The sequence below is a fragment of the Leuciscus leuciscus genome (genome assembly GCF_965113295.1).
Source record: "Leuciscus leuciscus genome assembly, chromosome: 15".
Classification (NCBI taxonomy): domain Eukaryota; kingdom Metazoa; phylum Chordata; class Actinopteri; order Cypriniformes; family Leuciscidae; genus Leuciscus; species Leuciscus leuciscus.
The window spans coordinates 39,862,422-39,890,028 of NC_138739.1; the positions used below are offsets into that span (position 1 = coordinate 39,862,422).

The window sequence follows — 27,607 nt, forward strand, 5'->3', positions numbered from 1 at the left end:
TATTATATTTATAATATATTTACTCCCATCTCCCCGAAGGATGTTTGGAGTAGACCAAATTTATGATGATTTCTGAAGGATCATGTGACACTGAAGACTGGAGTAATGATGCTGAAAATTCAGCTTTGACATAACATGAATAAATTACATTTTTAAATATATTCAAATATAAAACAGTTATTTAAATTTTAATAACATTTCACAATATTACTGTTTTTACTGTAAATAAATTCAGCTTTGGTGAGCAGAAGAGACTTCTTTCAAAAACATTAAAATATCGTAATTATTCCAAACTTTGCACCGCCAGTATATTTAATTATGTTAATTTATAAGCACCAATATATGCAAACAATGCATAGTATAAACATTAATATTAACCTACATGCTCTACCAGTCAAAAGTTTTGGATCGGTAAGATTTTAAAAGAAGAAGAAAAAAAAGAAAGAAAAAAAAAACAGTAATATTGTTAAATATTATGACAATGTAAAAATGACTGTTTTCTATTTGAATATATTTTAAAGTGCAATTTATTCCTGTGATCAAAGCTGAATTTTCAGCATCATTACTCCAGTCTTCAGTGTCACATGATCCTTCAGAAATCATTCTGATATGCTGATTTGATGCTCAAAAAAACATTCATTATTATTATCAATGTTTAAAACAGTTGTGTAAACAAATATATATATATTTCAGGATTTATTGATGAATAGAAAGTTCAATAGAACAGCATTTATTTGAAATGTGTTTATTTTTTTAATATTTTTTGGTGAGCAGAAGAGACTTATTTTAAAAACATAAAAAATCTTTCCGATCTGAAAACTTTTGGCTGGTAGCGTATAATTTTTAAAAACAATTTTGGAAGCATGTCAAATTCCAAACGTCTGTGACAATCATATTGTTGGACTGAACAGTAATCAAATTGCTGTGAATCTAACTTTATCAGCATTTTCTGTGTTGCATCAGTTAAATAAATGCCTATAGTCAAAATAGGAACTGAATTTTTGTCTGCACATTCTTATTAGGCTACTCATGTACTACACTGCCATGTTGGACATGCTAATGTTGATTTGTGCATGTGAAGACTTGTGAAGTCTGTGTAATGTTTTTCTTTAATTAACATTTTTATCAGGCTCCTATTTATAGGTTTCTACCTAATTACCGACATTTCTGAATGGCCTGAGGCTGTGATTTAGTGAGTTATTTGATTAGCAATGTGCAGAGAGCATTCACTCAATATTATTATCTCATTTTTGACACAGGTGGCTTTTAGAGGCTTTTGCATCGGAGGTCTTCATGTGTGTGTGTGTGTGTGTGTGTGTTTGCCTATGCAGAGCTGGTGGGGACGGAGTGTACCCCGTTACCCGACTGAGAAGTGAAGGAAGCCCCACCCACTCTCGCTTCAGTTCCCGCCCCCCTACTCGCACCGGCAGTCGGCCCAGCACTGCTGAGTCCATGCACCAAACACTGGGTACGTGTGGCATATATTACATGTGTGCTCTTGTGCTATTTTATTTATTTTTGTATTGTTTTTTCTCTGAATAAAAAATATCTTTTATCTCCATAAAATGAAAAATATCATTGTCTTTGCAACCCTTCAGAAAGATGAGATCACAGTTCCATCTTTAATAAATATTCAACGTTTCATTTCCATGATTCAGTTTTTCATGGACACGTTCCATATGCATCACTTTGATGTGGCTTTCAGTGGCTGCAGGCGAGGGTTTGTCTGAGAATGCTCCGACAAAGCCAGATATGAAGGAGTTCATTCGTGCAAGTGCTGTCATTTTCTTTTAATGGTTCCCTCTGAAACATAAGTAGTAGTGAATCAAGGCATGTAGGTCGAAAATGTTGTTTATCCACTCGAGGAGGTGTGTTTTATTAATATTTAATTACATTTTTGTATCAGGTTTGCAATTTGTTCAACCCTGTCCCCTGTTTGGACCGTCTAAATAGAGTTTAAATCATTGATTTGGGTGATTGTAATTGTTAACAGAAAAAACTAATTTAATTGGTACAATTATTAATATGTAGTAAATGATTTATAGTAGTAAGAAGAAGAAGAACATTAAAAAGTAAATAATTTATACATTTAAAAAGATCAAATAATATTAGCACAAATGCTCATATTGATAACAGATTTGTAGATTTAACATTTACATTAAGATATCAATTTAGCCTAAATTAAAATATAAATTGTTAAATTTGCAATTCAAATAATTTAAAGAAAATTTAATTGAATTCACTGTTGAATTAACTGTTTTAATAACTGTATTATGAGTTTATATACAAACTTTCTAACAGGGTTGAATGTTTAATTACTATGGAAACGGTTTACGAAACATTCAAAGTGACCAAAGTTTGGTCATTACAATAACTTTGGTAACAGAGTTAAATGTTTAATAATTTTGATAACTTTGGTAACAGAGTTGAATGCTTGATAACTTTAGTAACATGGTCAAATGCTTGAACTTGGTCAACATATGGGATTTGTTCCTTGCTTTTAAAAAAAGTCATCTGATGTCAATGTGTACCCAATATTTGGAAAGCACCATAAACTTAATGGTTCTGGTTCTACAATCTGATTGGATGAGCCATGTTCAAAGCCATGTTCCAAAGATATCATACAGTTATGTTAAAAGAAAAACAGCTTTACATCGTTTCTATCAAAAATTGGTTGAAATTTTTGTTTATATGACACATATAAACAAAATGATCAGGCATTTGTCTTAGTAGTAGCGGTTGTGTCATATAAACACATAAAATAAAAATATGGGACACCTGTTTAATTTATTTCTCACTGACTTTTTCTCTCTTAGCAGCAATTCCTATTCAATTTCCTTGCGAACAGCAACCATATAGCACATCTCTCCTAGACCACTTTGCATTTCCCTGTGAAAGTGAACAGCTCTCAAGTCCTTCACTGTGGCGCGTGTGTGTTAATGATGTCAGCCGCATGTGAGGTGTGTGTGACGTCTTCTTGTCTTTCTCCAAACAGCCTCCGATTCTGAATGCTGGCGTTCCTCTGTGGAATCGGGGCTCGCGGGATCCCCGGAGAGACGTGTGCCTCCACCAGGCCAGAACAACACCAACGGCCAATCCTACAGGTGGGTTTGCTTGCCCGTTCAGCGTATTTTTAGCCCAACATTACTCATCCTGGGATCTTCCACAACAGTTTTACATTAACAAGAGGTTTGAGGATCCGGGTGCGACATTCCATGCTCACTGTGGCATGGCACATCTAAAATGTAAAGGTCCACAGGATCCAGTGTTATCAAGCATGTCACAGGCTGTAACTAAGCTCTGGAAGGCAGCGAGCTAGAGAGAGACCGAAGGAATTTGGGGTTGGAGCGAGGCATCGAACCTTGAGTCTGCATTGCCACAGGACAGAGTTTGTCATGAGAATCCAACAACTGCTAAACAAAGGGCTTATTCAGGAACCTTTCTTCCCAAATCCCTGTCCAACCTGACTCCTGGAGACCTGTGCATGTAATGAGTCTTTGAACACACGTGCACCACATTCTCATCCAACAGGAGAACTGCCAGTCAAGAGTATGAGTTGAAATATTCATCGTCTTATTTATTTTTAAGACACTCAATGGGCCCTGTTTTAATGATCTGAAACGCAAGTATCAAACGCAAAACGCAAGTAACTTTGTGGGCGGGTCTCGGGCGCTGTTGCTATTATACTGGCGGGATAAATGACTCTTGCGCCCGACGCAAATCTAAAATGGGTTGGTCTGAAGTAGCTACATTACTCATAGGTGTGGTTTGGGCGTAACGTTAAATAAACCAATCAAAGCGTCATCTCACATTCCCTTTAAGAGCAGGCGCCCTTGTTCTATGGCGGATTGCTATTATAACGGTGGATTTGCCAGGAGCGGTTCACAGCCGAGGAGACCGACGTTCTCGTCAGGGCCGTAAAACACAGAGAAGTGACATTGTATGGGGATGGAGAAACACACACAAATTAGCTTCGGTTAAACAGGCGTATAATAATTTGGGTAAATGTGCAAGCTAGATTTATGCCTATGTTTTCACATCTTCATGGACACCACAATGATTTCCCTCGTGTGGTAATATTTTTCCATGTAATAATGTATGGTTTGCAAAAATGAAAACTGCTGCTTCTGTGTAGAAGAGAGAAGCAAAGTGTATGTGCGTGCACACGCTACATTATGGCCAAGCATGCGCCTTTAAAATAGCATCTGAACGCGCCACTAAAACGCGCCACTGACTTTAGACTAGGTTTTTCCTGGTCTGTGGCAGAATTATTTTCTGAAACTGCAAAATAGCACCAGGGAACGTTTGCGCCAGAACACGCCTCCTCTTTTCACTGCACCGCCCCCGAGAGCGCAAGTTCATTCCCTAATTTACCAACGTGCATCTGTCGAGGGAAAAGTCTGCTGTGCGTCGGGTGCAAAATAGGAATGATACATGCGTTGGTGTACAAAGTCAATTGCGCTGGGTGCAAGATAGGGCCCTATATCCGTGTTTCCACCGAAATTACCCAAAACAATTTGTCCCAGGAACTTTTTTCCCCCCAGACCTGTTGCTTACTGCGTTTCCACCGCGGTCTAAAGTACCGTGAAGATTAGGCAAGTTAGTCAGGTGACGTAGGACTTCACGCGACTTTCCAGTTCCTGCTGGATTTCGTCCTCCGCATATAAGCTTAATAAAGCCTGAACCTCGTCGTCGGTCCATCGGACGTATTTTTTAAACTCCACTGTTGATTCGAATAGCAAACAACTCCGCAACAGACTTTTAAAAATGGTGGTTGAAATAAAATGCTGCTTGGAGTCAACCAATCAAAATGCTGCGTGAACTCATGTTCAGCGCCCAAGTCCCACCCTCGAAAGTTCCTGAACTTTTAAATAAGCACTACCTCTCGAGCAGGGGCTTTCTGAGGAGGACATTTTTACCCAGAACTTCATTTAGACCCTGGTCCCTGTGGTGGAAACACACTGAGTCCCACCCCAAAGTCTCTAGATCCTGAGGAAAGTTCCTGCGGTGGAAACATAAGAACAGAATGCAAACATTTCTATAGGCCAATTCACACTGCACCAATAGACACCGACCAACAGCAACAGACACTTTGTCGAGTTTTGTCGGATCAGTGCGTTACCCATCGGCATTTGTTGTCGTTGGTCACCGCTTGTTTTTGCCGATCGAACATGTTCAATCGTCCGAGCCGGTGCAGTGTGAATTGGACTTTGCGTTTTTCTGCATTCCACTGTGTTGCATTACTGCATGCTCATTGGCTGATTCGCCATCAACCCGGAACTAAAGTTCGATTCAGTTTGATTCTGTGAACTGGCTCAAATGTTTACCAGCTTCAAAGAACGATTCGTTCAAGAATCGAACATCACTACAACAAACTTCTGGAGACACAACAACAATAGACACCCACGCTGACGAGCACTTTAAATGATTCCTCGCAAATCTAATTTAAATCAGTACAAAGATATGTTCTCTTAACTTCTGGAGAGCAATAGCGCAGACATTGGACAAGGAAGGAAGTTTCTAAGTGTGCTGTGTTCACGAATGCTATAAAACGAAGTAGACTTTGAAAGGCTGTACTTATGCTAAGGGTGTGTCAAAACTAAAGAATGCTTTAAGCTTAACAGAAAACTTTTAGGAATGCTGTAATGAATGAATCATGAATCCAATAAATATGTTCATTAAGCAGCCTCAGGTAGTTTTACAAGAACAAAGAAACATAGTTTCACACCAAGAACTATAACTATAACGATAACGCTGTTGGCGTCTACACCAGCGCACGATATCGTTCTGTTTATTCTAAGCATGCATGTGCGCCTGCCACTTTAAATGTTTAAAGTCCTCCTGTGGTGAAAATCAAGCTTTTCATTTTGTTTATATGTCTATGTGGTGTTTTTTAATATGCTTTAAGACAAACCATGTGTAAATTCATAAGTCCACACCATTGCTGAGTATTTTCTCCTTAAAACTGCAGTGAACCAAAGACAGTCTCAAAAACACGGTTTGAAATCGCTGGTGTTTCTGACGTCACAAACTACCTTGTAACCAATCACATCACGAGGGGGGCGGACTTTAGCATATCATTAACTATGACCGCTCTATAGCAGGGGAGTCTCAAGAGAAGCCATGTTATCCTGGTGTATTTTTCTGTTGAAATGAAAAATGGGGTACATTTAGCAATATAGTGGGTGTATGATGAATATGACGATGTTATGAACTACATGCTATGATGAATATGACGATGTTATGAACTACATGCCTTTCTCCACTGACGTTCTGAGTTGTTTAAAACGTTTCTAAGGATCCTGATTGTTAGAAGGCAGACTGAGATGGTGAACGGGACACGTTAGCAACACATTATTAGCTGTTTGATAGCGTAGTCAAGAAAAGGCTAATCATTTTAATTACCGTTATGTGTCCAAAGTTGTAGAGAGCGATACATAAAATGCATAACCATTCTGATACATCGACTCTGCCATTCTTTTATATTTAGAGAGAGTTTTAGAACTATATCTTTATCGTTATAGTTATCATCCTTCAAGCGATGTTTATATGAAAAATGCTTTAGCCGCTAGCATCGTGTAGAAAGCTACAAATAGTATATTTCCCACTTCATTCTATGAAAACAATCCACATATCATCATTAAAAGTTGTTTTTTACACTCAGTTGGTTGTTGAAGCAAACTTTGAGTAGTGTAAATAGTAACTTGTTTAAATTGTCATGAACATTTAGCTTTATGCTAAGCTAAAATGCTATTTCTGTGGGGGGTTTTTAACGAAATCTTTTTTTATACAAATGAACATCTATTGAAACTCTATTTCATCCCGTTTTACAGTATAAAAAAAAAATCCCTCAGCTAGAAACATTTGATTGAGAAGCAAATTAATTCAAATGAGTCTGCTAGTCACTCTGAGCAGCACTGGACGAATGGCAAATTGCAAATGGAAACTTAGTGGCTTCTCTTTCATTCTCTTCTTTCTAGTGGCGAGACCGTGGGCTTTGCATGCCGGCCAAAGATTCCTCGCACCCCTGACAGTGACGCAGGCAGCACTGGCAGGTCTCGCCTGGCCCCCCAGTTCTCCAACAGCGAGCCCCAGCAGAGCGCCAGCCGGCCCGGGTCGACAGGGGGCTCCGGGGGCCGACCCAGCCCACTGAGTGAGTCATGCACTCAACTTTCCCATCAAAACCAATACTCTCAAATTGTCTCTCAAACAAAACTTGTGTGCATTTATCTTATCTATGTGATCAGTCACCGATCCCACCCATGTTTGAAGACTATCCCTGTGAATCCCTTTTTAATGTAAATTCAATGGCTGCTTGACATTTTGTATGTGTGCAGTATAAGTACAAACGCCTTTGTTATATACTTTTACTCTCATGTGTACCAGATGTTGTGTAACATCATTGCGAGCTCTTATGTATAAAGCAAATACACTTGATGACAGGCAATTACTTACAATGATTTTACTATGGTCAAAGAGTGTTAACATTTCCGGTTCAGATTGCCCTATAATTATTTAACAGGCGCATTAACTGTTTTGCTTAATTTATTAGTTGTTTTAACGATTTTTTAAATACTTTTGAGAACTAATTTGGGAAAAAAATTAATTTGATAAATTATTTGTTAATCAATTTAAAGTTTTAACACTATAACTTTTTAATTGCTGTGTTTTCAGATGCTAAATAAATGCAATCCAGTAACTGGCCTTAACAATATATTACATTATTAATACTTAAAATATTTTTTTTTTTATATACTGTAACATATTTCATTCATTAATTTAATGTTATAATGACAAAATGAATCATAATGTGAGTAATTTGTTTAGGAATCAAACTGCACATGTTGCAATAATGTATTTGATTCACTAAAAAGAACCAGATTATAAGATTAATTTGTTCAGATTAGATTACACTGATGGTGCTGAATGTTTTTGGTTCAGTAAAAAGAGCCGGTCATAAGAGTCATTCTTTCAGGAATCAGACGACTCTAGTTGTGCTGTACACTTGTGATTCACTCACTGAACTGCCTCATAACACTATATATTAATTACAGTATATTTATTCACACACAAACTTGTTTTTATATCTTTATGTAGATTTTCCATAGACATAATGTTTTTTACTGTTAAAAATACTGTTAAAACTGTATATTTGATCCCCCTACACTAACCCTACCCCTATACCTTTCTACTCACCACAGTAAACTTTATGCATTTTTACATTTTCAAAAAACATCACTTAGTATGATTTATAAGTTGTTTTCCTCGGGGGACCGACCAAATGTCCCGAACAATGTCAACATTTTCACATTTTAATATCTTTGTAAGGATATTTGGCTCTCTCAATGTTGGTTAAACAAGAATACACATACACAGACAACATTGTTGAAAATGAATCATTGTGATACACAACATTTACACAAAATTAACTTAAAACTATTTGCAAACAGAAAATATGCACTGAAGTTTAATGTGCCACTTTGTCTGATAGCCAAAACTCTCATTCTGTTCTTCATAAAACATGTTTTTTCTTGTACTTTTACTTGATCCCCATAGAAATCACATTTGAACAATGAAAGGAGTTTAATGGAACAAGTTTAATGGAAATCTAGTAGTTTAGGTTGACCGGTGTTCCCAGAGTATTTGATTTCATGAGGAAAAGCTTAGTTTACCTACGTTTTTACAGGTTAAGCTCAGTTTTTTACATGAAGTGATAAATTAAAGTAAAATTATGAACAGTAAATAATAGCGTGAAGTACATTTTTGAAGGGAAGTCACTGAAGATTATATTAGAAAAAAGAGAGATTACTATTAATGCAAATATGGAGATATTTGACTTGAGATAAGGGAACACTTTAACGTGTCTATTTATTTACTCTCTCATTCAGTCGTTTGTTCTTGTTTTTATTGGACCAGATGTCAAGCAGTATGAAGCACAGCTGCAGAACAGCTGAGTGTGTTATGACGTCAAAGGACAGTGTGTCTTGGAGATTGACAAAGGCGTCCTTAAATGTGCATTAACATATTTTAATTAGCAAATTAAAGTGAAGAGTTATTGGTTTAACAAGTTATTCTTAGTAATATAAGTGAGTAATAATTTTATTCTGATCAGTTTGGGTTCCATTCTGCAAAAATGACCATTTGGACATAAATACATTTACAAATATTAATTTAGCAGACACTTTTATCTAAAGTCACTTGCAATTGAGGCACATAAATGTCTTTCTCCTGAAGTAAATGTATGCTAGGTGTTTGGGTTGTTGGTAGATGGTTTCTAGATAAATCTGATTGATATATAGAGTGTTCTGGGTGGTTGCTAGGTGTTTGGGTCATTGCTAGGTGGTTTCTATGGCATTCTGGGTGATTGATACAGCGTTCTGGGTGGTTGCTAGGTGTTTGAGTTGTTTGTAGGTGGTTTCTTGAGAAATCTGGTTGATTTAAAGAGTGTTCTGGGTGGTTGCTAGGTGTTTGGGTCGTTGTTAGGTGGTTTCTAGGGCATTTTGGGTGATTGATACAGCGTTAGGGGTGGTTGCTAGGTGTTTGGGTCGTTGGTAGGTGGTTTATATGGCATTCTGGGTGATTGAAACAGCGTTCTGGGTGGTTGCTAGGTCTTTGGGTTGTTGGTAAGTGGTTTCTAGGGCGTTATGGGTGGTTGCTAGGGCATTTTGGGTGATTGATACAGCGTTATGGGTGGTTGCTAGGTGTTTGGGTCGTTGGTAGGTGGTTTATATGGCATTCTGGGTGATTGAAACAGCGTTCTGGGTGGTTGCTAGGTGTTTGGGTCATTGTTAGGTGGTTTCTAGGGCGTTCTGGGTGGTTGCTAGGTGTTTGGGTTGTTGGTAGATGGTTTCTAGATAAATCTGATTGATATATAGAGTGTTCTGGGTGGTTGCTACGTGTTTGGGTCATTGGTAGGTGGTTTCTATGGCATTCTGGGTGATTGATACAGCGTTCTGGGTGGTTGCTAGGTGTTTGGGTCGTTGTTAGGTGGTTTCTAGGGCATTTTGGGTGATTTATACAGCGTTATGGGTGCTTGCTAGGTGTTTGGGTCGTTGGTAGGTGGTTTATATGGCATTCTTGGTGATTGAAACCGCGTTCTGGGTGGTTGCTAGGTGTTTGGTCGTTGTTAGGTGGTTTCTAGGGCGTTCTGGGTGGTTGCTAGGTGTTTGGGTTGTTGGTAGGTGGTTTCTAGAGAAATCTGGTTGATTGATAGAGTGTTCTGGCTGGTTGCTATGTGTTTGTGATTGATAGGGTTTTTTGGGTGGTTACTAAGGTATTATGGGTGGTTGCTAAGGTGTTCGGGGTTGTTGCTGAGCAGTTGCTATAGTGTTCTGGGTGATTTATAGGGTGTTTTAGATTGCATATGCAGTGTTCTGCTAAGGTGTTCTGGCTTGTTGCTAGATGTTTACAGGGTTATTAGTTGGTTGCTAAAGTGTTGTGGATGGTTGCCAGGGCGTTGTTGTGTGGTTGCTAAGTTGTTTTTGTCACACATAACTTTATTTTAACAGTTGTGGTTATGTGCAAGTAACTTACAAAAAAACGAAGTAACTTATTAAAACAGTCATTCTTTCTTGACATTACAATGTCATAATTTACTCTTACTGTAAATGTATGTATTATTACTGTATAAAGTTACAGGGTTACACTATTATAGGGTGTCCTTGTTGCAGTGTAATACATTTAATTACTGAGTAATAATTAATCAGGATTAGGGTTTGGTTTATGGTCAGTTGCATACAATTATGCATAATTTAGGGGTGTGCAGCGGAGCCAAGATCTGTATTTGTATCTGTATCTGTAACAATCTCAAAATGATTCGTATCTGTATCCGGATAAAACTGGAAGTGGGCGGGGCTTTACCCGGAAGTTCGTATAATTACTTGAAGACCGTAGTCTATGGTTTTACAGCTTATCTGTTTTCTTTGTAGTTATCACTGAACAAATATACCTTGTATAACAGATAAAATAATATTTTTTTATGATTATAATGTATTTAAATGTCTTCTAACTGTCGAAGCCGATAGCCTCGTATTGGCAATGCTGGTTTCTGAGACGCGCAGAGACAGAACACACATACGGCTGTTTGATTTGCGATCTTCCTTGTATCATCTATCTATAAATTACAGAAACGTCTGTCTGTCAGTCAGTCTGTATGTCTGTTATTCGCATATCTCTCGAACCGTTTGTCCGATGGATTTCAAACTTGACAGGTGTCTCACTACGGGCACGAGTAAGTGCAGTGCCAAGTTTGATGTTGTTTGGATTAGAAATGCAAAAGATATAGTTAAAGGACAAGTTCGGTATTTTACACTTAAAGCCCTGTTTACAGATCGTTTCTGATGAAATAGAACGGTTATGATTAAATTTGGACACATGCTGCTGTCCCGAGAATTTTAGGTTTCTTTCGCTTCCCCCCCCCCCCCACCTCCAGAATGGCTGCATATGTGCACTGGAACAATCCTTCCTAAAACGAATCGTTTACAAAGACGTGAAACTCACCGAGTGATCAGGGGTGTTCACTGATATGCTCACACAAAAATTGCTGCAAAAGGTGTTTTACCATTCGTTGTAAAACTGTGGACCTATTTTTCCAAACGCCTCACACCCGTACATTCTTCCATTGAGAGCTTGAATAATAGACACTCCAGCCCGGTTTCCGGCGGCGGAGTAATACCGTACCTCACAGCACATCCAATACAAGTCAATGGAGTTGGACAAAAACTACGATAAAACCTGTTGGAAAGCATCTTTTGCAGCGATTTTTGTGTGAGCATATCAGTGAACACCCCTGACCACTCGGTGAGTTTCACGTCTTTGTAAACGAAAGTTTAATGCGTTTTAGGAAGGATTGTTCCAGTGCACCTATGCAGCCATTCTGGAGGTGGGGGGGAAAGCGAAAGAAACCTAAAATTCTCGGGACAGCAGCATGTGTCCAAAATCTAATCTTAACCGTTCTATTTCATCAGAAACGATCTGTAAACAGGGCTTTAAGTGTAAAATACCAAACTTGTCCTTTAAATATATCGGTAAAAGAAGCACTTAGAAGGTTGTGGTTTAAAAATAAACATTCTGACATAAACACTCTGTCAGCTACACTGTTTACTTCTGAATATTATTTTTATTCACGGCCATCATTTGGAGTAGCCTATTCACAAACTGTTTGCTCAAGCGTAGCATTTTTTCGGAGTTCACTGTGTAGCCTGCCCCCGAATCGCTGAGTTCACTGTGTAGCCTGCCCCTGAATCGTCACGCTTATTCATTTGTGGATGTTAGCTGAATCTGTAAGTCACCTACGCTGTTTACTTCTGTATATTATATTACGGGAACGTCTTTCTGTCTGCGTGTGCGTGTGTGTGTGTTATTTGCATATCTCTCGAACCGTTAGTCCGATGGATTTCAAACTTGACAGGTGTCTTGCTACGGGCACGAGTAAGTGCAGTGCCAAGTTTGACGTTGTTTGGATTAGAAATGCAAAAGATGTCATTAAATATATCGGTAAAAGAAGCACTTAGAAGGTTGTGGTTTAAAAAAATAAACATTCTGACATTAGAGGGTTGTGGTTTATTCTGAGATTAGAGGGTTGTGGTTTATTCTGACATTAGAGGGTTGTGGTTTATTCTGACATTAGAGGGTTGTGGTTTAAAAAATAAACATTCTGACATAAACACTGTCAGCTAAACAAAGTCAGCTACACTGTTTATTTCTGAATATTATTTTTTATTCACGGCCATCATTTGTAGTAGCCTATTCACAAATTGTTTGGTCAAGCGTAGCGTTTTTTCGGAGTTCACTGTGTAGCCTGCTCCCTGAATCGTCGAGTTCACTGTGTAGCCTGCTCCCTGAATCGTCGAGTTCACTGTGTAGCCTGCCCCTGAATCGTTGTGCTTATTAATTTGTGGATGTTAACTGAATCTGTAAGTCACCTACGCTGTTTACTTCTGAATATTATATCTATCTATAAATTACAGGAACGTGTGTGTGTGTGTGTGTGTGTGTGTGTGTGTGTGTGTGTGTGTGTGTGTGTGTGTGTGTGTGTGTGTGTGTGTGTGTGTGTGTGTGTGTGTGTGTGTGTGTGTGTGTGTGTGTGTGTGTGTGTGTGTGTGTGTGTGTGTGTGTGTGTGTGTTATTCGCATATCTCTCGAACCGTTAGTCCGATGGATTTCAAACTTGAAAGGTGTCTTTCTACGGGCACGAGTAAGTGCAGTGGCAAGTTTGGCGTTGTTTGGATTAGAAATGCAAAAGATATCGGTAAATATATCGGTAAAAGAAGCACACATTGGCTTTTGCCGCTCTAACCGCTGGCCACTCCCCCTCTCACACACACACTGAGTGAGCACTACTTGCCACACCCCCTCTCACACACACACTGAGTGAGCACTACTTGCCACACCCCCTCTCACACACACACTGAGTGAGCACAGCCCAGGACCAGAGACAGAGAGGGTCGAAGAAAGCAGCGGAGCTTAAGTTCACTGTGTAGCCTGCTCCCTGAATCATCGTGCTTATTCATTTGTGGGTGTTAACTGAATCTGTAAGTCAGCTACACTGTTTATTTCGGAATATTATATTGTATTCTGGTGCGCTTAACGTTATCGCTACTGTGTAATAGTAGCCTATGCTATTCACCAACTAAACATATCCTATTCAATGCGTTCACAGTCTCTTTCAGGGTCATCATTTGTAGTAGCCTATTCACAAACTGTTTGCTCAAGCGTAGCGTTTTCTCGGAGTTGTCACTGAACTTTTGCTGTGAAATTGTAACAATGAACACTCAAACACACCGAACCAACAATTACTAAAAACACACACAAAAACTGATTTTGCACGGGCACTTTGCACTAGTATTATAGAATTATATAAAATTGTAGAACATGTGTATGATGTAGTATTTCAGTTGATTTACTCTTGCCAAGCTCTGATTTCTATGAAACACATGGAAAAGCAACAGCAACGCGGCAGATTGATTTGCGCTCATTTCATTCATACACTCATTCACTTCACACAGAGACACACTCATTATTGCGTAGTGGACTTACAAGCAGAGATGGGCATAAATACATGGAAATGTATTTAAAATACAAATACAAAATACTGTGTGAAAAAATGTATTTAAATACTTTGAAAATACACAAAATGCATGTGAAATTGGTCACAGTGAATGAAGAAACTACATAGGCCTACTGACTTTTCATTCTTAACCTCATCTCTGCCCTCTCTTTCTTTCTTTCTTTCTTTTTCTTTCTTTCTTTCTTTCGCAGGTAGTTCACTGCTTTTTAAGTAATTTTATGTTTATTTTATGTAAAGTTTATTTGCTTCTATAAGTTTATTAAAATTAGAAAGTGTATCTAAAATTTAAAATTAGAATTAATTTATTCATTTGACACTATTTACCCCTTTTTAATTATAATTTTTTTAATGTACAATAAAACTAAAAGCTGAAGATGTTTGTGATGGATCATTCATCAGTGCTTCTTTTTCCACTCCAACGTTCCAATAATTCCTGCCCACTTAAAGCTGCACGGATAAATTTGCTTACCCCACAAATAGGCCCATCTATGTAAACGATTTAGAAAAAGTTCCATCAATTCACACTTTATATCATCACTATGATAGTGTCATATCACCCAGCCCTAACACGCAGTGATGCTTTAAACACGTTTGACAAGCCAGTTGATAAAAATCAACAACCGGTCGAGACTGATTGGCTTATGCTATTTTCCCACTTGTCTGTGCTCTTTTATTCTTTCATGTTAACTGAAGTGAATAATGCACTATTTTAGCTTTAATCAACAAGTAGAATTGATCATGACATTCTCACAAAAAAAAAAAAATTAAAAAAAAATATATAAAAATAAAATAAAAAAATCGCTGAGCTAGTGAACGTCTGAACTGGTTGATGCACAAAATCAATACCCTTATAAAGAGGCTGACTGGCAAAAAGTATTTTATGTATTTTGAAAATACAAAAATACTCATCTTAAATGTATTTAAATACAAATTGCATTAGATTTTTTCCAAAGGCTTTAAAATACAAAATAGTATTTTGTATTTCAAATACGCATTTTAAATACATGTATGTGAAATACTGCCCATCCCTGCTTACAAGTTGTTCCATTAAGTTTGCTCTGGTCGATTGCGAGTGTCCGCCTTGTTGAATGGATTCTTCTGATAACGTGGGTTAGAACAACGACGTGACGTTTACAACGCTCAGTAAACTTATAACAATAACATCAGCAGCAGTGTAGCAGATCTATTCCGCCAAGAACAAACATATTAACATTGGCATATCCAATACCATGCCAAACACTCTGAGAGTTGCCATGACAGAAAAAAAAAAAAAAATTATTTCCATTTTTTTATAGGGCCATATCAAACATTTTATATCCATTCCACTTTGATATCTGTCTTTCAGAAATGAGAATGGACTTAGACTTGCCCATAATGTATTTGATGGTGACTCCTTCCTGCCTGATGCATTACTGGAAAATCAATTATCCTCTATAATGCACACATGGTCAAAGCTCCACATTATGTTTAGTTCCTGTTAAGGGCTCCATCTTTTTATCTCACTGATCGTAATATTACAAATTGGAAAAGGCACTCAGTGTGTCTGTTCCGACCACAATCTGATCAGTTGAGTCCACAAGGAATATGGCTATTGAACTAAGAATACAACATTACCCAATGCGAGATCACTGCTAGAAGGGTGAAGCTCACAAAACCTGTCAGGAACATTTTGTCTCAAAATTATGGCTTTTTTATTTTTAATCAAATTAATTACATAAATTACATAAGAGAAGCCCTCAGATAAAAATGATTCAAAGACATTGCATGGTTGTAGCAGATGAAAAAAATAATTTAATAGACGATAAAATGAACTACAAAATAGTCCAACTTGGGGAGGGAAAATACTGTTGTTTTAACACTGTTCTGTCATTGTTCCGATTGTAGAAAAAAATATTATTACCTTTTTTTTTAATGTACGGGTCAAAAAGCATTATATTTGTATTCATTTGTAGCACTTTTTTTAATGAATTGCACCAAATTTACATTTGATATTGACGAACAAAAATGTTAGCCTTTATTTTTATCATTTCAGTTTTCACGGTACGTGCTTTTGTCATTTTATTAGTTTTTTTTTAAAAATAAATTTATTTATTTATTTATTGTTTTTTATATATATTGCTATTTAGGTACAATTTTATTTGCATTTCAGTTTTAGTTTTTATTTATTTCCATTTAATAATTTTAATGCTTCAACTTATTCTTATTTCAGTTTATTGCCAAGCCAACATTTCAATTGTTTAATTAATTGTTTAAATTTTTCAACTAATATTTATTTTATTTATATTTAATTTCAGCCTCATTTCAATTAACAGAATTTAATTAACAGAAGTTTATTAGTAAAAAATAATAAATAAATAAATAATAATAATAAAATTATATATATATATATGCACACACAATGTATGTATAAAAAATTCTCAATGACATTAAAACAGTGATATTTTATTTAAATTGTAAAATATATATATATACATTATTTTAGTATTTATTGAATTTATAATGATTTAAATAAATGGAAAATAATGAGAATGTTTAGGTTAAATATTCTCACAATTTAAAAAAACTTAATGCTCTTAAAAAAAACTCTCTATGGAAAATTATTATTTTTTATTTGCTGTTTTGGGGATTTGGGATATTTCTTATGCATGTTGTATTTCACCATATGATCCTTTACATTTAATTATGTTCTTATACTTATCACCTGCAATTATAGATTTAAAGAGATAACAAAATTGCAAAAAGAATGCATTAACGAATAATTAAAGTGACTAGTTATAAATATGACACACATGTTTATTATACTCCACACCTTCTTTTCACCTTCCAGGCAGCCAGTTGAACAGAAAGTGAAAAAGGGAAGCTTTCAGCAGGAGCCTATCGCCAGAGGAGCATACAGGAGCTTCCTGTAACAGCATCCAAATTTCTTATCAGGCCGTGGGCCTGGTGGAACAAAGCTGAGGATTGTGGCCCTGCCACAGAGCGCCTCTGTAACACAACACATTTCAGCAATCATCACAACAAGTACTTTCATTATCCCACAACCTTCCAAACGCCTGCTGCTCCACTCCGGCTTTGTTACTCATGAACCTCGACCACCCTCACTCAGAGGAAGCAGATGTATTTAAAAACATAGAAGAATGAAAGTGTTTTCACTCAATGCTAATTGTGTTTTCTGTATCGCACTCATGGTTTTATTGTTGTTGCAGCTTATGTAACCTTGTTTCCGCTAGCCTGCAGAGTCGTACACCTTCAGATTCACTTGTAGTTTGTTTTGCATGATTGTGCTGTGTAAAATAGACCTGATGGAGGAAACTAACACAGGTAACTTTGAACTACCAGATTGATGTTTGGATATGTATTTTGCCATTTTAAAATTAGCTTTGTGTTTTAAAGTGTTTTGAAGTCATAGATTGTGAATATTTTTTTACATTAAATATAATACATTTTATATAAAAATAAAATGTCCTGTTGTGTCATATTATTTAGGCATGTTGGCATGATCAAGACAATCTGCTGAGGTTCAAACTGAGCTTGAGAATGGAGAAATAAGGTGATTTAAGTGACTTTGAACGTGGCATGAATGGCTGTTGGTGTCAGACGGGCTGGTGTGAGTATTTCAGAAACTGCTGATTTACTGGGATTTTCACGCACAACCAACTCTGGGGTTTACAGAGAATATACCGAAGAAAATGGGAGAAGGGAGAAAATGCCTTGTTGATGCCAGAGGTCAGAGGAGAATGACCAGTCTGGTCTGAGCTGATAGAAAAGTAACAGAAACTCAAATAAGCACTCAATACAACCAAGGTCTGCAGAGAGCATCTCTGAACGCTCAACACGTCCAACCTTGAAGCAGAGGAGCATCACTGAATGCTCAACACATCAAACCTTGAAGCAGAAGAGCATCTCTGAACCAGTGGCGTAGCGGACGGGCCCGCAGGGCACAACACTGCGGGGGGGCCCCGCGTTGTGGGGGGCCCCCAAAAAATTTACTCGAATAAATAATTAAAGCGTTTTTATAACGTGAACGTATAGGACTTTTATTTTGGTAGTAATTGCAGCCTACCGTGTTTGGCGATTATGACCATATCCGTTGTCCTTGTTGTCCAATCACGATTAAGAATTTCCGCAACTGTTTAGAGAGTGAAGCTTATGTCAGCGTAGCTCAAAAACGGACTAACCAACACCGAAAAGAGCAATTCAATGCAAAACTACCGAAAATTTCATCCATATTTCTTCCAAATCAGCGGGAAGGAGCTGCGAGAGCGAGCACAGGTAACGTTACTCAGGAGTTTGCTAGCAGTGTCATCACGGACATTACTGCTTCTAACGTGGGCGCGGGCGCGGCTGTGGTGAATGATACGCCAGACATGGACTCAGATGCTAAAAGCGGATCTCACGGTCCAGACGATGACTGTCACAGCACTGAAAATATTACAGAGGAGGCGACAGCAAGAAGTACACGGTATCCAACAGACAGAGCGAACTTTCCCGTTGATTTAACCGATGCCAGTGTGAAGAGGGCCATACTTAACATGGGACCATGTAAACCAGAAGGACCCTATCCCCGAGACAAAAATGGCAGATGTTTTTCGAAAGATTATTATTTAAAACGTTCTAAAATGAGAACGGTTCCTCGGAAATGGTTGTGTTACTCGCCAAACATTGACCGTGCCTACTGTGAGCCATGCTGGCTTTTTGCTGACAGGAGATGTCCATCACACCATCCGTCATGGACTGTGGGAATTAATGACTGGCAGGGTCTTTCAAAGAAAATAAAGAAACACGAATCTTCACATGCTCATATAGCAGCCTGCGTGACATATGATATGTGGAAAAACGACCTTACCATTGATGCGCAACTTGACAGCGAATACAAGAGTCAGGTTAATTTTTGGACTCAAGTGCTTACAAGAATTACTGACGTTACTCTGACTTTAGCCTCATGTAATCTGGCATTCAGAGGGCATAATGAAAAACTGAATGAACCAAACAACGGGAACTTTTTGTCAGTAATTGAATTGTTAGCTCGGTATGATCCAGTGCTCCGAGAGTTGTTGGATAAAAAAAGTCACGTCAATTATTTAAGCCCAGCAATTCAGAATGAACTGATTGCGTTGTTATCCAAAAGGGTGCACGACGAAATTGTGTCTGAAATAAAAGACGCAGAATTCTATTCGATCATAATGGACACTACTCAGGATATCAGCAAAGTTGATCAACTCAGTCAAATTTTCAGATACGTTAAAGTTCGAAAAGATGAAAAATCCACTCGGCATTGATGTCACTGAGAGTTTTCTCGGATTTCAGAATATCACCGGGTCTCCAACAAAAAATCCTTGATCTTATCCAAAGTAAGGGTCTGTCACTTAAAAAATGCAGAGGCCAAGGATATGACGGAGCTAGTGTCATGAGTGGAATTTATTCTGGTGTGCAGAGACGGATCCTAAACATGGAGCCCAATGCTGTGTATATACATTGCGCAGCGCATAATTTGAATTTGGTGTTAAACGACGCGTGTCAGCATATCACGGCTATCAAGGAGTTCTATGATGTGGTCCAGAGACTTTATGTTTTCTTCAGCCAAAGCATCAAAAGGTGGGAAATGTTGGAAAATCAGCTTTCAAAGCCAACACTGAAAAGACTTTGTCCCACGCGATGGACATCCAGGGCCGATGCTATCCACGCACTACGTTTTCGTTATGCTGACATCCTAAAGGCATTAACCAAAATAGCTCTACAGTCAAAAAAAGCAGAGGAACGTACAGAGGCGTCCGGACTTATCAAATCGATCGAAACATTTGAATTCGTAATGATGCTTGTATTTCAGGAGAGAGTTTTGGAAAATGTCAAAGTAGTTTCACAAGTATTGCAGAAGAAAGACGTGGACCTTCTTCAAGCAGCTACCTTACTGGAAAATACCTGCAACAACTTATCACTGCTAAGAGACCAGTTTGACAACATAAAAAGCACCGCACAAGGCCTTGCTGCATCCTGGGGCATCAGCTGTCATTTCACGCAAAAACGAGCACGTATTGTGAAGCGCCACTTTGATGAAATCGCTGAGGACGAGCGTCTCACAGACCCCGAGAAAATGTTCAAAGTTGGTGTTTTTTACGCGTGCATTGACACAGCTGTTTCCCAGCTCAAACAACGTTTCAAAGGCTTGAATACAATAGCGAAACGATTCCGCTTCTTACGTCCAAGTGAACTCGTACATGCAACTGATGATGAGTTGCGTGCTTGTGCCGAAACATTTGCAGTGACTTACAACGATGATATTTCCTCCGAATTTCCATCACAGTTGCTTTCGTTTCGAAGTGCCCTACGTTCTGAGATAAAAAAACTTGAAATGGGCTCAATTAAAGATCTGGCAGAGCTGCTGATTCTGAAGCATACATCTATTCTACCAAGTGTCACGGATGTGGCTACAGCTCTGAAGCTTTTTTTAACCGTCCCCGTCACAGTGGCAAGTGGCGAGAGATCTTTTTCTAAACTAAAACTAATAAAAACCTGCATGAGAAGCACAATGAGCCAGGACAGACTTTCTGAACTTGCGATACTCAGCATTGAAAGCCAGCACGCGCGTCAGAAGGACATAACAGACATTGTCAAGGACTTTGCGCAGAAAAATGCTAGGAGAAAGGGGCGCTTTGGAGGATTTTAAAGGTAATATATATTACCTTTATTGAATGTTAAACGTCATGAATCTTTGTTGTATACTGCAGATAGAAAAAATATTTTGACGTCATGTGCTCCCTTGCATTTTAACAAGTTAATGTAATTGCTGTTTTATTGTTGGTGTTTCTTTTATTCTTTTTTTTTTTTGTGAAAAGTTCTTAATAAATAAATACGAAATAATTACATACTATTAAATTCCACAGTACTAATTCACGGTTTTGAATGAAAAGGTGAATCCCCCATCTAATTATGCGGTGAGGGGCCCCGCCTCCACTCTTGCGGGTGGGCCAACGCAGTTTGCGCTATGCCACTGCTCTGAACGCTCAACTCGTCCAACCTTGAAGCAGAAGAGCATCTCTGAACGCTCAACTCGTCAAACCTTGAAGCAGAAGAGCATCTCTGAACGCTCAACTCGTCCAACCTTGAAGCAGAAGAGCATCTCTGAACGCTCAAGTCGTCCAACCTTGAAGCAGAAGAGCATCTCTGAACGCTCAACTCGTCCAACCTTGAAGCAGAAGAGCATCTCTGAACGCTCAACTCGTCCAACCTTGAAGCAGAAGAGCATCTCTGAACGCTCAACTCGTCCAACCTTGAAGCAGAAGAGCATCTCTGAACGCTCAAGTCGTCCAACCTTGAAGCAGAAGAGCATCTCTGAACGCTCAACTCGTCCAACCTTGAAGCAGAAGAGCATCTCTGAACGCTCAACTCGTCCAACCTTGAAGCAGAAGAGCATCTCTGAACGCTCAACACATCAAACCTTGAAGCAGAAGAGCATCTCTGAACGTTCAACATGTCCAACCTTGAAGCAGAAGAGCATCTCTAAAAGCTCAACACGTCCAACCTTAAAGCAGAAGAGCATCTCTGAACGCTCAACTCGTCCAACCTTGAAGCAGAAGAGCATCTCTAAACGCTCAACACGTCCAACCTTGAAGCAGAAGAGCATCTCTGAACGCTCAACTCATCCAACCTTGAAGCAGAAGAGCATCTCTGAACGTTCAACACGTCCAACCTTGAAGCAGAAGAGCATCTCTAAACGCTCAACACGTCCAACCTTGAAGCAGAAGAGCATCTCTGAAAGTTCAACATGTCCAACCTTGAAGCAGAAGACCATCTCTGAACGCTCAACTCGTCCAACCTTGAAGCAGAAGAGCATCTCTAAACGCTCAACACGTCCAACCTTAAAGCAGAAGAGCATCTCTGAACGCTCAACTCGTCAAACCTTGAAGCAGAAGAGCATCTCTGAATGCTCAACACATCAAACCTTGAAGCAGAAGAGCATCTCTGAATGCTCAACTCGTCAAACCTTGAAGCAGAAGAGCATCTCTGAACGCTCAACACATCAAACCTTGAAGCAGAAGAGAATCTCTGAACGCTCAACACATCAAACCTTGAAGCAGAAGAGCATCTCTGAACGCTCAACTCGTCAAACCTTGAAGCAGAAGAGCATCTCTAAATGCTCAACACGTCCAACCTTGAAGCAGAAGAGCATCTCTGAACGCTCAACTCGTCCAACCTTGAAGCAGAAGAGCATCTCTGAACGTTCAACACATCAAACCTTGAAGCAGAAGAGCATCTCTGAACGCTCAACTCGTCCAACCTTGAAGCAGAAGAGCATCTCTAAACACTCAACACGTCAAACCATGAAGCAGAAGAGCATCTCTGAACGCTCAACTCGTCCAACCTTGAAGCAGAAGAGAATCTCTGAAAGTTCAACACGTCCAACCTTGAAGCAGAAGACCATCTCTGAACGCTCAACTCGTCCAACCTTGAAGCAGAAGAGCATCTCTAAACGCTCAACACGTCCAACCTTAAAGCAGAAGAGCATCTCTGAACGCTCAACTCGTCAAACCTTGAAGCAGAAGAGCATCTCTGAATGCTCAACACATCAAACCTTGAAGCAGAAGAGCATCTCTGAATGCTCAACTCGTCAAACCTTGAAGCAGAAGAGCATCTCTGAACGCTCAACACATCAAACCTTGAAGCAGAAGAGCATCTCTGAACGCTCAACACATCAAACCTTGAAGCAGAAGAGCATCTCTGAACGCTCAACTCGTCAAACCTTGAAGCAGAAGAGCATCTCTAAACGCTCAACACGTCCAACCTTGAAGCAGAAGAGCATCTCTGAACGCTCAACTCGTCCAACCTTGAAGCAGAAGAGCATCTCTGAACGTTCAACACATCAAACCTTGAAGCAGAAGAGCATCTCTGAACGCTCAACTCGTCCAACCTTGAAGCAGAAGAGCATCTCTGAACGCTCAACTCGTCCAACCTTGAAGCAGAAGAGCATCTCTAAACACTCAACACGTCAATCCTTGAAGCAGAAGAGCATCTCTGAACGCTCAACTCGTCCAACCTTGAAGCAGAAGAGCATCTCTGAACGTTCAACACATCAAACCTTGAAGCAGAAGAGCATCTCTGAATGCTCAACACATCAAACCTTGAAGCAGAAGAGCATCTCTGAATGCTCAACTCGTCAAACCTTGAAGCAGAAGAGCATCTCTGAACGCTCAACACATCAAACCTTGAAGCAGAAGAGCATCTCTGAACGCTCAACACATCAAACCTTGAAGCAGAAGAGCATCTCTGAATGCTCAACTCGTCAAACCTTGAAGCAGAAGAGCATCTCTAAACGCTCAACACGTCAAACCTTGAAGCAGAAGAGCATCTCTGAACGCTCAACTCGTCCAACCTTGAAGCAGAAGAGCATCTCTGAACGTTCAACACATCAAACCTTGAAGCAGAAGAGCATCTCTGAACGCTCAACTCGTCCAACCTTGAAGCAGAAGAGCATCTCTGAACGCTCAACTCGTCCAACCTTGAAGCAGAAGAGCATCTCTAAACACTCAACACGTCAATCCTTGAAGCAGAAGAGCATCTCTGAACGCTCAACTCGTCCAACCTTGAAGCAGAAGAGCATCCCTGAACGCTCAACTCGTCAAACCTTGAAGCAGAAGAGCATCTCTGAACGTTCAACACGTCCAACCTTGAAGCAGAAGAGCATCTCTGAACGCTCAACACGTCCAACCTTGAAGCAGAAGAGCATCTCTGAACGCTCAACACATCAAACCTTGAAGCAGAAGAGCATCTCTGAACACACAACACATCAAACCTTGAAGCAGAAGAGCATCTCTGAATGCTCAACACGCCTGGCCTGGCCTGGCCTGATGAGTCTCAATTTCTGCTGCAACATTCAGATGGTCGGGTCAAAAATTAGTGTAAACATCATGAAAGCATGGGTCCATCCTGCCTTGTATCAGTGGTTCAAGAGGTTCAAAATGCTGGTGGTTTAATAGTGTATTGGATATTTTCTTGGCACACTTAGTATCAATTGAGCATTGTTTAAACACCACAGTCTACCTGAGTATTGTTGCTGACTGTGAGTTCACTAAACTCAAATGGCCTCCACAATCACCAGATCTCAATACAATAGAGCAGCTTTAGGATGTGGGGGAACGGGAGATTCACTTCATGGATGAGCAGCCAACAAATCTGCACTCTTTTTTGTGTAAACATCATGAAAGCATGGGTCCATCCTGCCTTGTATCAGCGGTTCAGGCTGCTGGTGGTTTAATAGTGTTTTGGATATTTTCTTGGCACACTTAGTATCAATTGAGCATTCTTTAAACGCCACAGTCTACCTGAGTAGATGACCACAGTGTATCATCTTCTGATGGATACTTCCAGCATGATAACAGGCCATGTCACAAAAGCTCAAATCATCTCAAACTGGTTTCTCGAGCATGACAGAGTGAGTTCACTAAACTCAAATGGCCTCCACAATCACCAGATCTCAATACAATAGAGCAGCTTTAGGATGTGGTGGAAAGGGAGATTCACATCATGGATGAGCAGCCAACAAATCTGCACTCTTGACTGTGCTTTTTATATCGTTTAAAGATATTAAAGGCTAAAGGCTTATTGAGATTGTTATATTGGTTATGTTGTGTAAAACGTTCAGACAGTTTTTTTTCCCCCCATAATATTTTGATCACAACTGGCAGCAGATGAGAAGTCCTACTGTGTGTCACGTCTTTCCCCAGTTGGTCTGAACATCTGCGCAAATCATAACAGTGTTGAAACCTCAAGCGAACACTAACACATGTCTGTAATGCTTCTATTTTGGGTTCATTAATCCACTTTCTGTCTTTTGTTCTCTTATTCCACATATTGAGTTTCCTGTTTGCCCTCAAAATATCGTGTTTATGAAGTGTGAGAAACAAAAGTACCTGATTTGAATAAATGGTAAGTGAATGTTAAGCAGCCTTCTCTAGAAGAGAGGAAGGTACTAACAATAACTGGCTTGTTTTGAGTATAACATCAAAGGTCCACAATGACACTGTCATTTCCTGAAGTAAATGTGAGTGCATATAAAACATGCAAAAAGTCCATTCGACATAGTCAAGGAGGGACCTGAACCATCCCTAGAAACTTTAATGTGGGCTCTTTTGACATGGGCCAATAAATTTGACATGGGCCGGCAACGATTCAGGACACTCAGGCAAATGTAGAGCAACGTGTTAAAATCCATTCAGAGCTAATGGACTGCTGGGTTGTTTATAACAATCACCCAGGACACCGTAGCAAATGCAATACAATGCTACCCCCACTTTGCAATGGCAGTGAGTTTCAAAGCAAACACCACTCACATTTTCTCCAGTAAATGTAGTTTAACTAGCGTGACCAATGTGTTTTATTTGGCAGTGCTTCGCTATCTAACCGTCCACACGTGTAAACCCAACAGTTCTGACGACAGCACTGTGTCTCCAGCTTCCTGCATGGTGCGCTACACAAACGGGACACAAAAACAGCACTGACAAACAGGAATTATTTAATCTAACTTCAGCTGTGTCCCACAATCCTCTCTTCCTTTCGTTCTCCCTCCATTTCCTGCTGTATTCTGGCTGTCATGGTCTGTCCATGTGCATCCTGTGCTTCAGGGGGATTTTTCCTGTATCCCCCCCAACCCCCCCGCCTTTGACCTGAAAATGGGCCGTACTTGGACCATAAGTCCCTCTGTTTCTGTCTCCTAAAACAACAACTCCTTTGCCACTGAGTTTTTGGCAGACAAGTGTGCCCTACAGATTATATTGTCCAATCTGACCTGTGGCCTCTTGGGAATGAGGAAGTCCAAATGAAAGTGATTTGTTAATGATGGATGAAACTGGGCTTGTCTTAGCAGATCCCAAAGCAAAGCTGCAGAGTTACTAGATCAGGAGATGTCAAGGTAGGGTAAGAATGGCAGTGTCATTTTAGCGGAAACTGTCCTGCTTACGGAGCGTTGTGCTCTTTGGAACAGAATTCCTGGTGAGGTTAGACTTGTCCACGGGGGACGAGCCCTCTGGACATGTTTTTATGACTCAAGCTGAGCTCGGCATGATGGAGTACCAAACATCTGAATCCTCAGCTGTGCTGTACCTTACATTTGCAGATTTCCTGCAGGCCTTGGCTTTGTGACAACCCTACAGACAAAAGCTCGAAAAACCCTGTAATTCAACCTGTGATTCTGAACATTTATGTAAAACCTTTATTTAAATATTAAGGGCAGTTTCACACTGGCGGAGCTAGGGGGTGGCCAGGGGTTGCCGTGGTCACCCTTGGTCTAAGCTTGGCCACCCCTCTCACAACTTTAAGACCACAAAAAACGTGAGACTTTTCAGACGAACACTCCAACTTCACCTCAGCGCCAGGCGCAAGTCAAACGAGTGCGGAAATGTGCAAGTGCCGAATGAGCTTCAGCAGAACATCAGACAGTGATATGCACATAGTAAATATAGAGTCAGTCTTTCTCAACTGGTGGGTTGCAAGACCGTTTTGAGGAAGTCGAATAGTGTGCAGTCAACAACAAACATAATTCTCTTTTTTTCTGATGCTACTTTTATTTTAGAAGATGTGTTGTGAAAGCTTGTGACACTTCTGATGCTGAGAAAAGGGCGTTGTCCTTATTCAGTTGGCTATCTTCGGTAAGATGAGATGTTGTCAGGCCAAATGTCAGTAAAACTAACTAACTTTTCTGTCATACGGCTGACAGCCGTTGTACTGTGCTTGCGGTACGCGCAAACGCGGCGTGCTGTAGCGGTAGTTGTCGTCAATTAACTCATGTAAGAATCAAAAAGGCGATTAAAGCAGTCAAAACTGCATGCATGTATTTGTTATATATGCATCCCATGTGTCTGGATTAATATATTCTGCTATGTGAGATCACAATATAAGGCACAAACTGATATGTAATGTTTTAATGTCCAAATAAATGTGAGCACTGTGCATTTGTACTAGACGATAGGCATTCATTTTGCGTTAATTTGTAAAGGACAAACAAAAATGGATAATTTTTAAATCCATAAAATAAATAATTTTACATTCTGGCAACATTACATTATGAAAAACATAACATTTTACATTTTGTGCTGTTGACTTCCGCTTTGTTCACATTCTTGCACATGGGGATTCAAAAGAGAACTTTTGTTTTCCTTTTTAATTTAGGTATGATAGAACTGTTGCAATTATATATTTTGACAACAAATATAGAAAGTTAAACTTTTTTTTTGAAAAACTCAGAATTGGTTGAAGAGTTAATTGGTTATATAAAACGCGTTACAGGACTACAGTATTTATCTGCATGTTATCTCATCCATGAAGATGCAACAATGTAGAACAAGCTATTGGATATTTTGAGAACCAGAACCAAGCTAACTGAGCAAGTTGAACTTTAGCTATAGTGTATGCCCTTTTATTACTATTTCATTCATTTTAATATGAGGTGGTGGGTAATAATAAAAAATATATAAAATTCACTCAGTATTCCATGATTCCTAATTCACTACTTTCTCAATTACAATTAAGTACAAATTAACTTTATTCAGTT

General features: G+C 39.2%; 1 protein-coding gene and 1 long non-coding RNA gene across 4 annotated transcripts in view; one reads left to right on the forward strand and one right to left on the reverse strand.

Moving 5' to 3' along the window:
- The window catches only part of armc9 (armadillo repeat containing 9), a 43,540-nt gene extending 25,663 nt beyond the window's left edge, over positions 1–17,877 (forward strand). For 2 of the 3 annotated variants that reach the window (XM_082138107.1, XM_082138109.1), the window contains 4 exons: positions 1,332–1,468; positions 2,996–3,104; positions 6,981–7,153; positions 16,895–17,876. In XM_082138107.1, the coding sequence (XP_081994233.1) occupies positions 1,332–1,468; positions 2,996–3,104; positions 6,981–7,153; positions 16,895–16,917 (442 nt within the window). In that variant the 3' untranslated portion in view covers positions 16,918–17,876. Of the gene's footprint in view, positions 1–1,331; positions 1,469–2,995; positions 3,105–6,980; positions 7,154–16,894 lie in introns of all 3 variants that reach the window. The other variant, XM_082138108.1, reaches the window with a different exon arrangement.
- The window catches only part of LOC309475383, a 308,063-nt gene that overhangs the window by 14,132 nt on the left and 266,324 nt on the right, over positions 1–27,607 (reverse strand). The gene's annotated exons all lie outside the window — the stretch shown is intronic.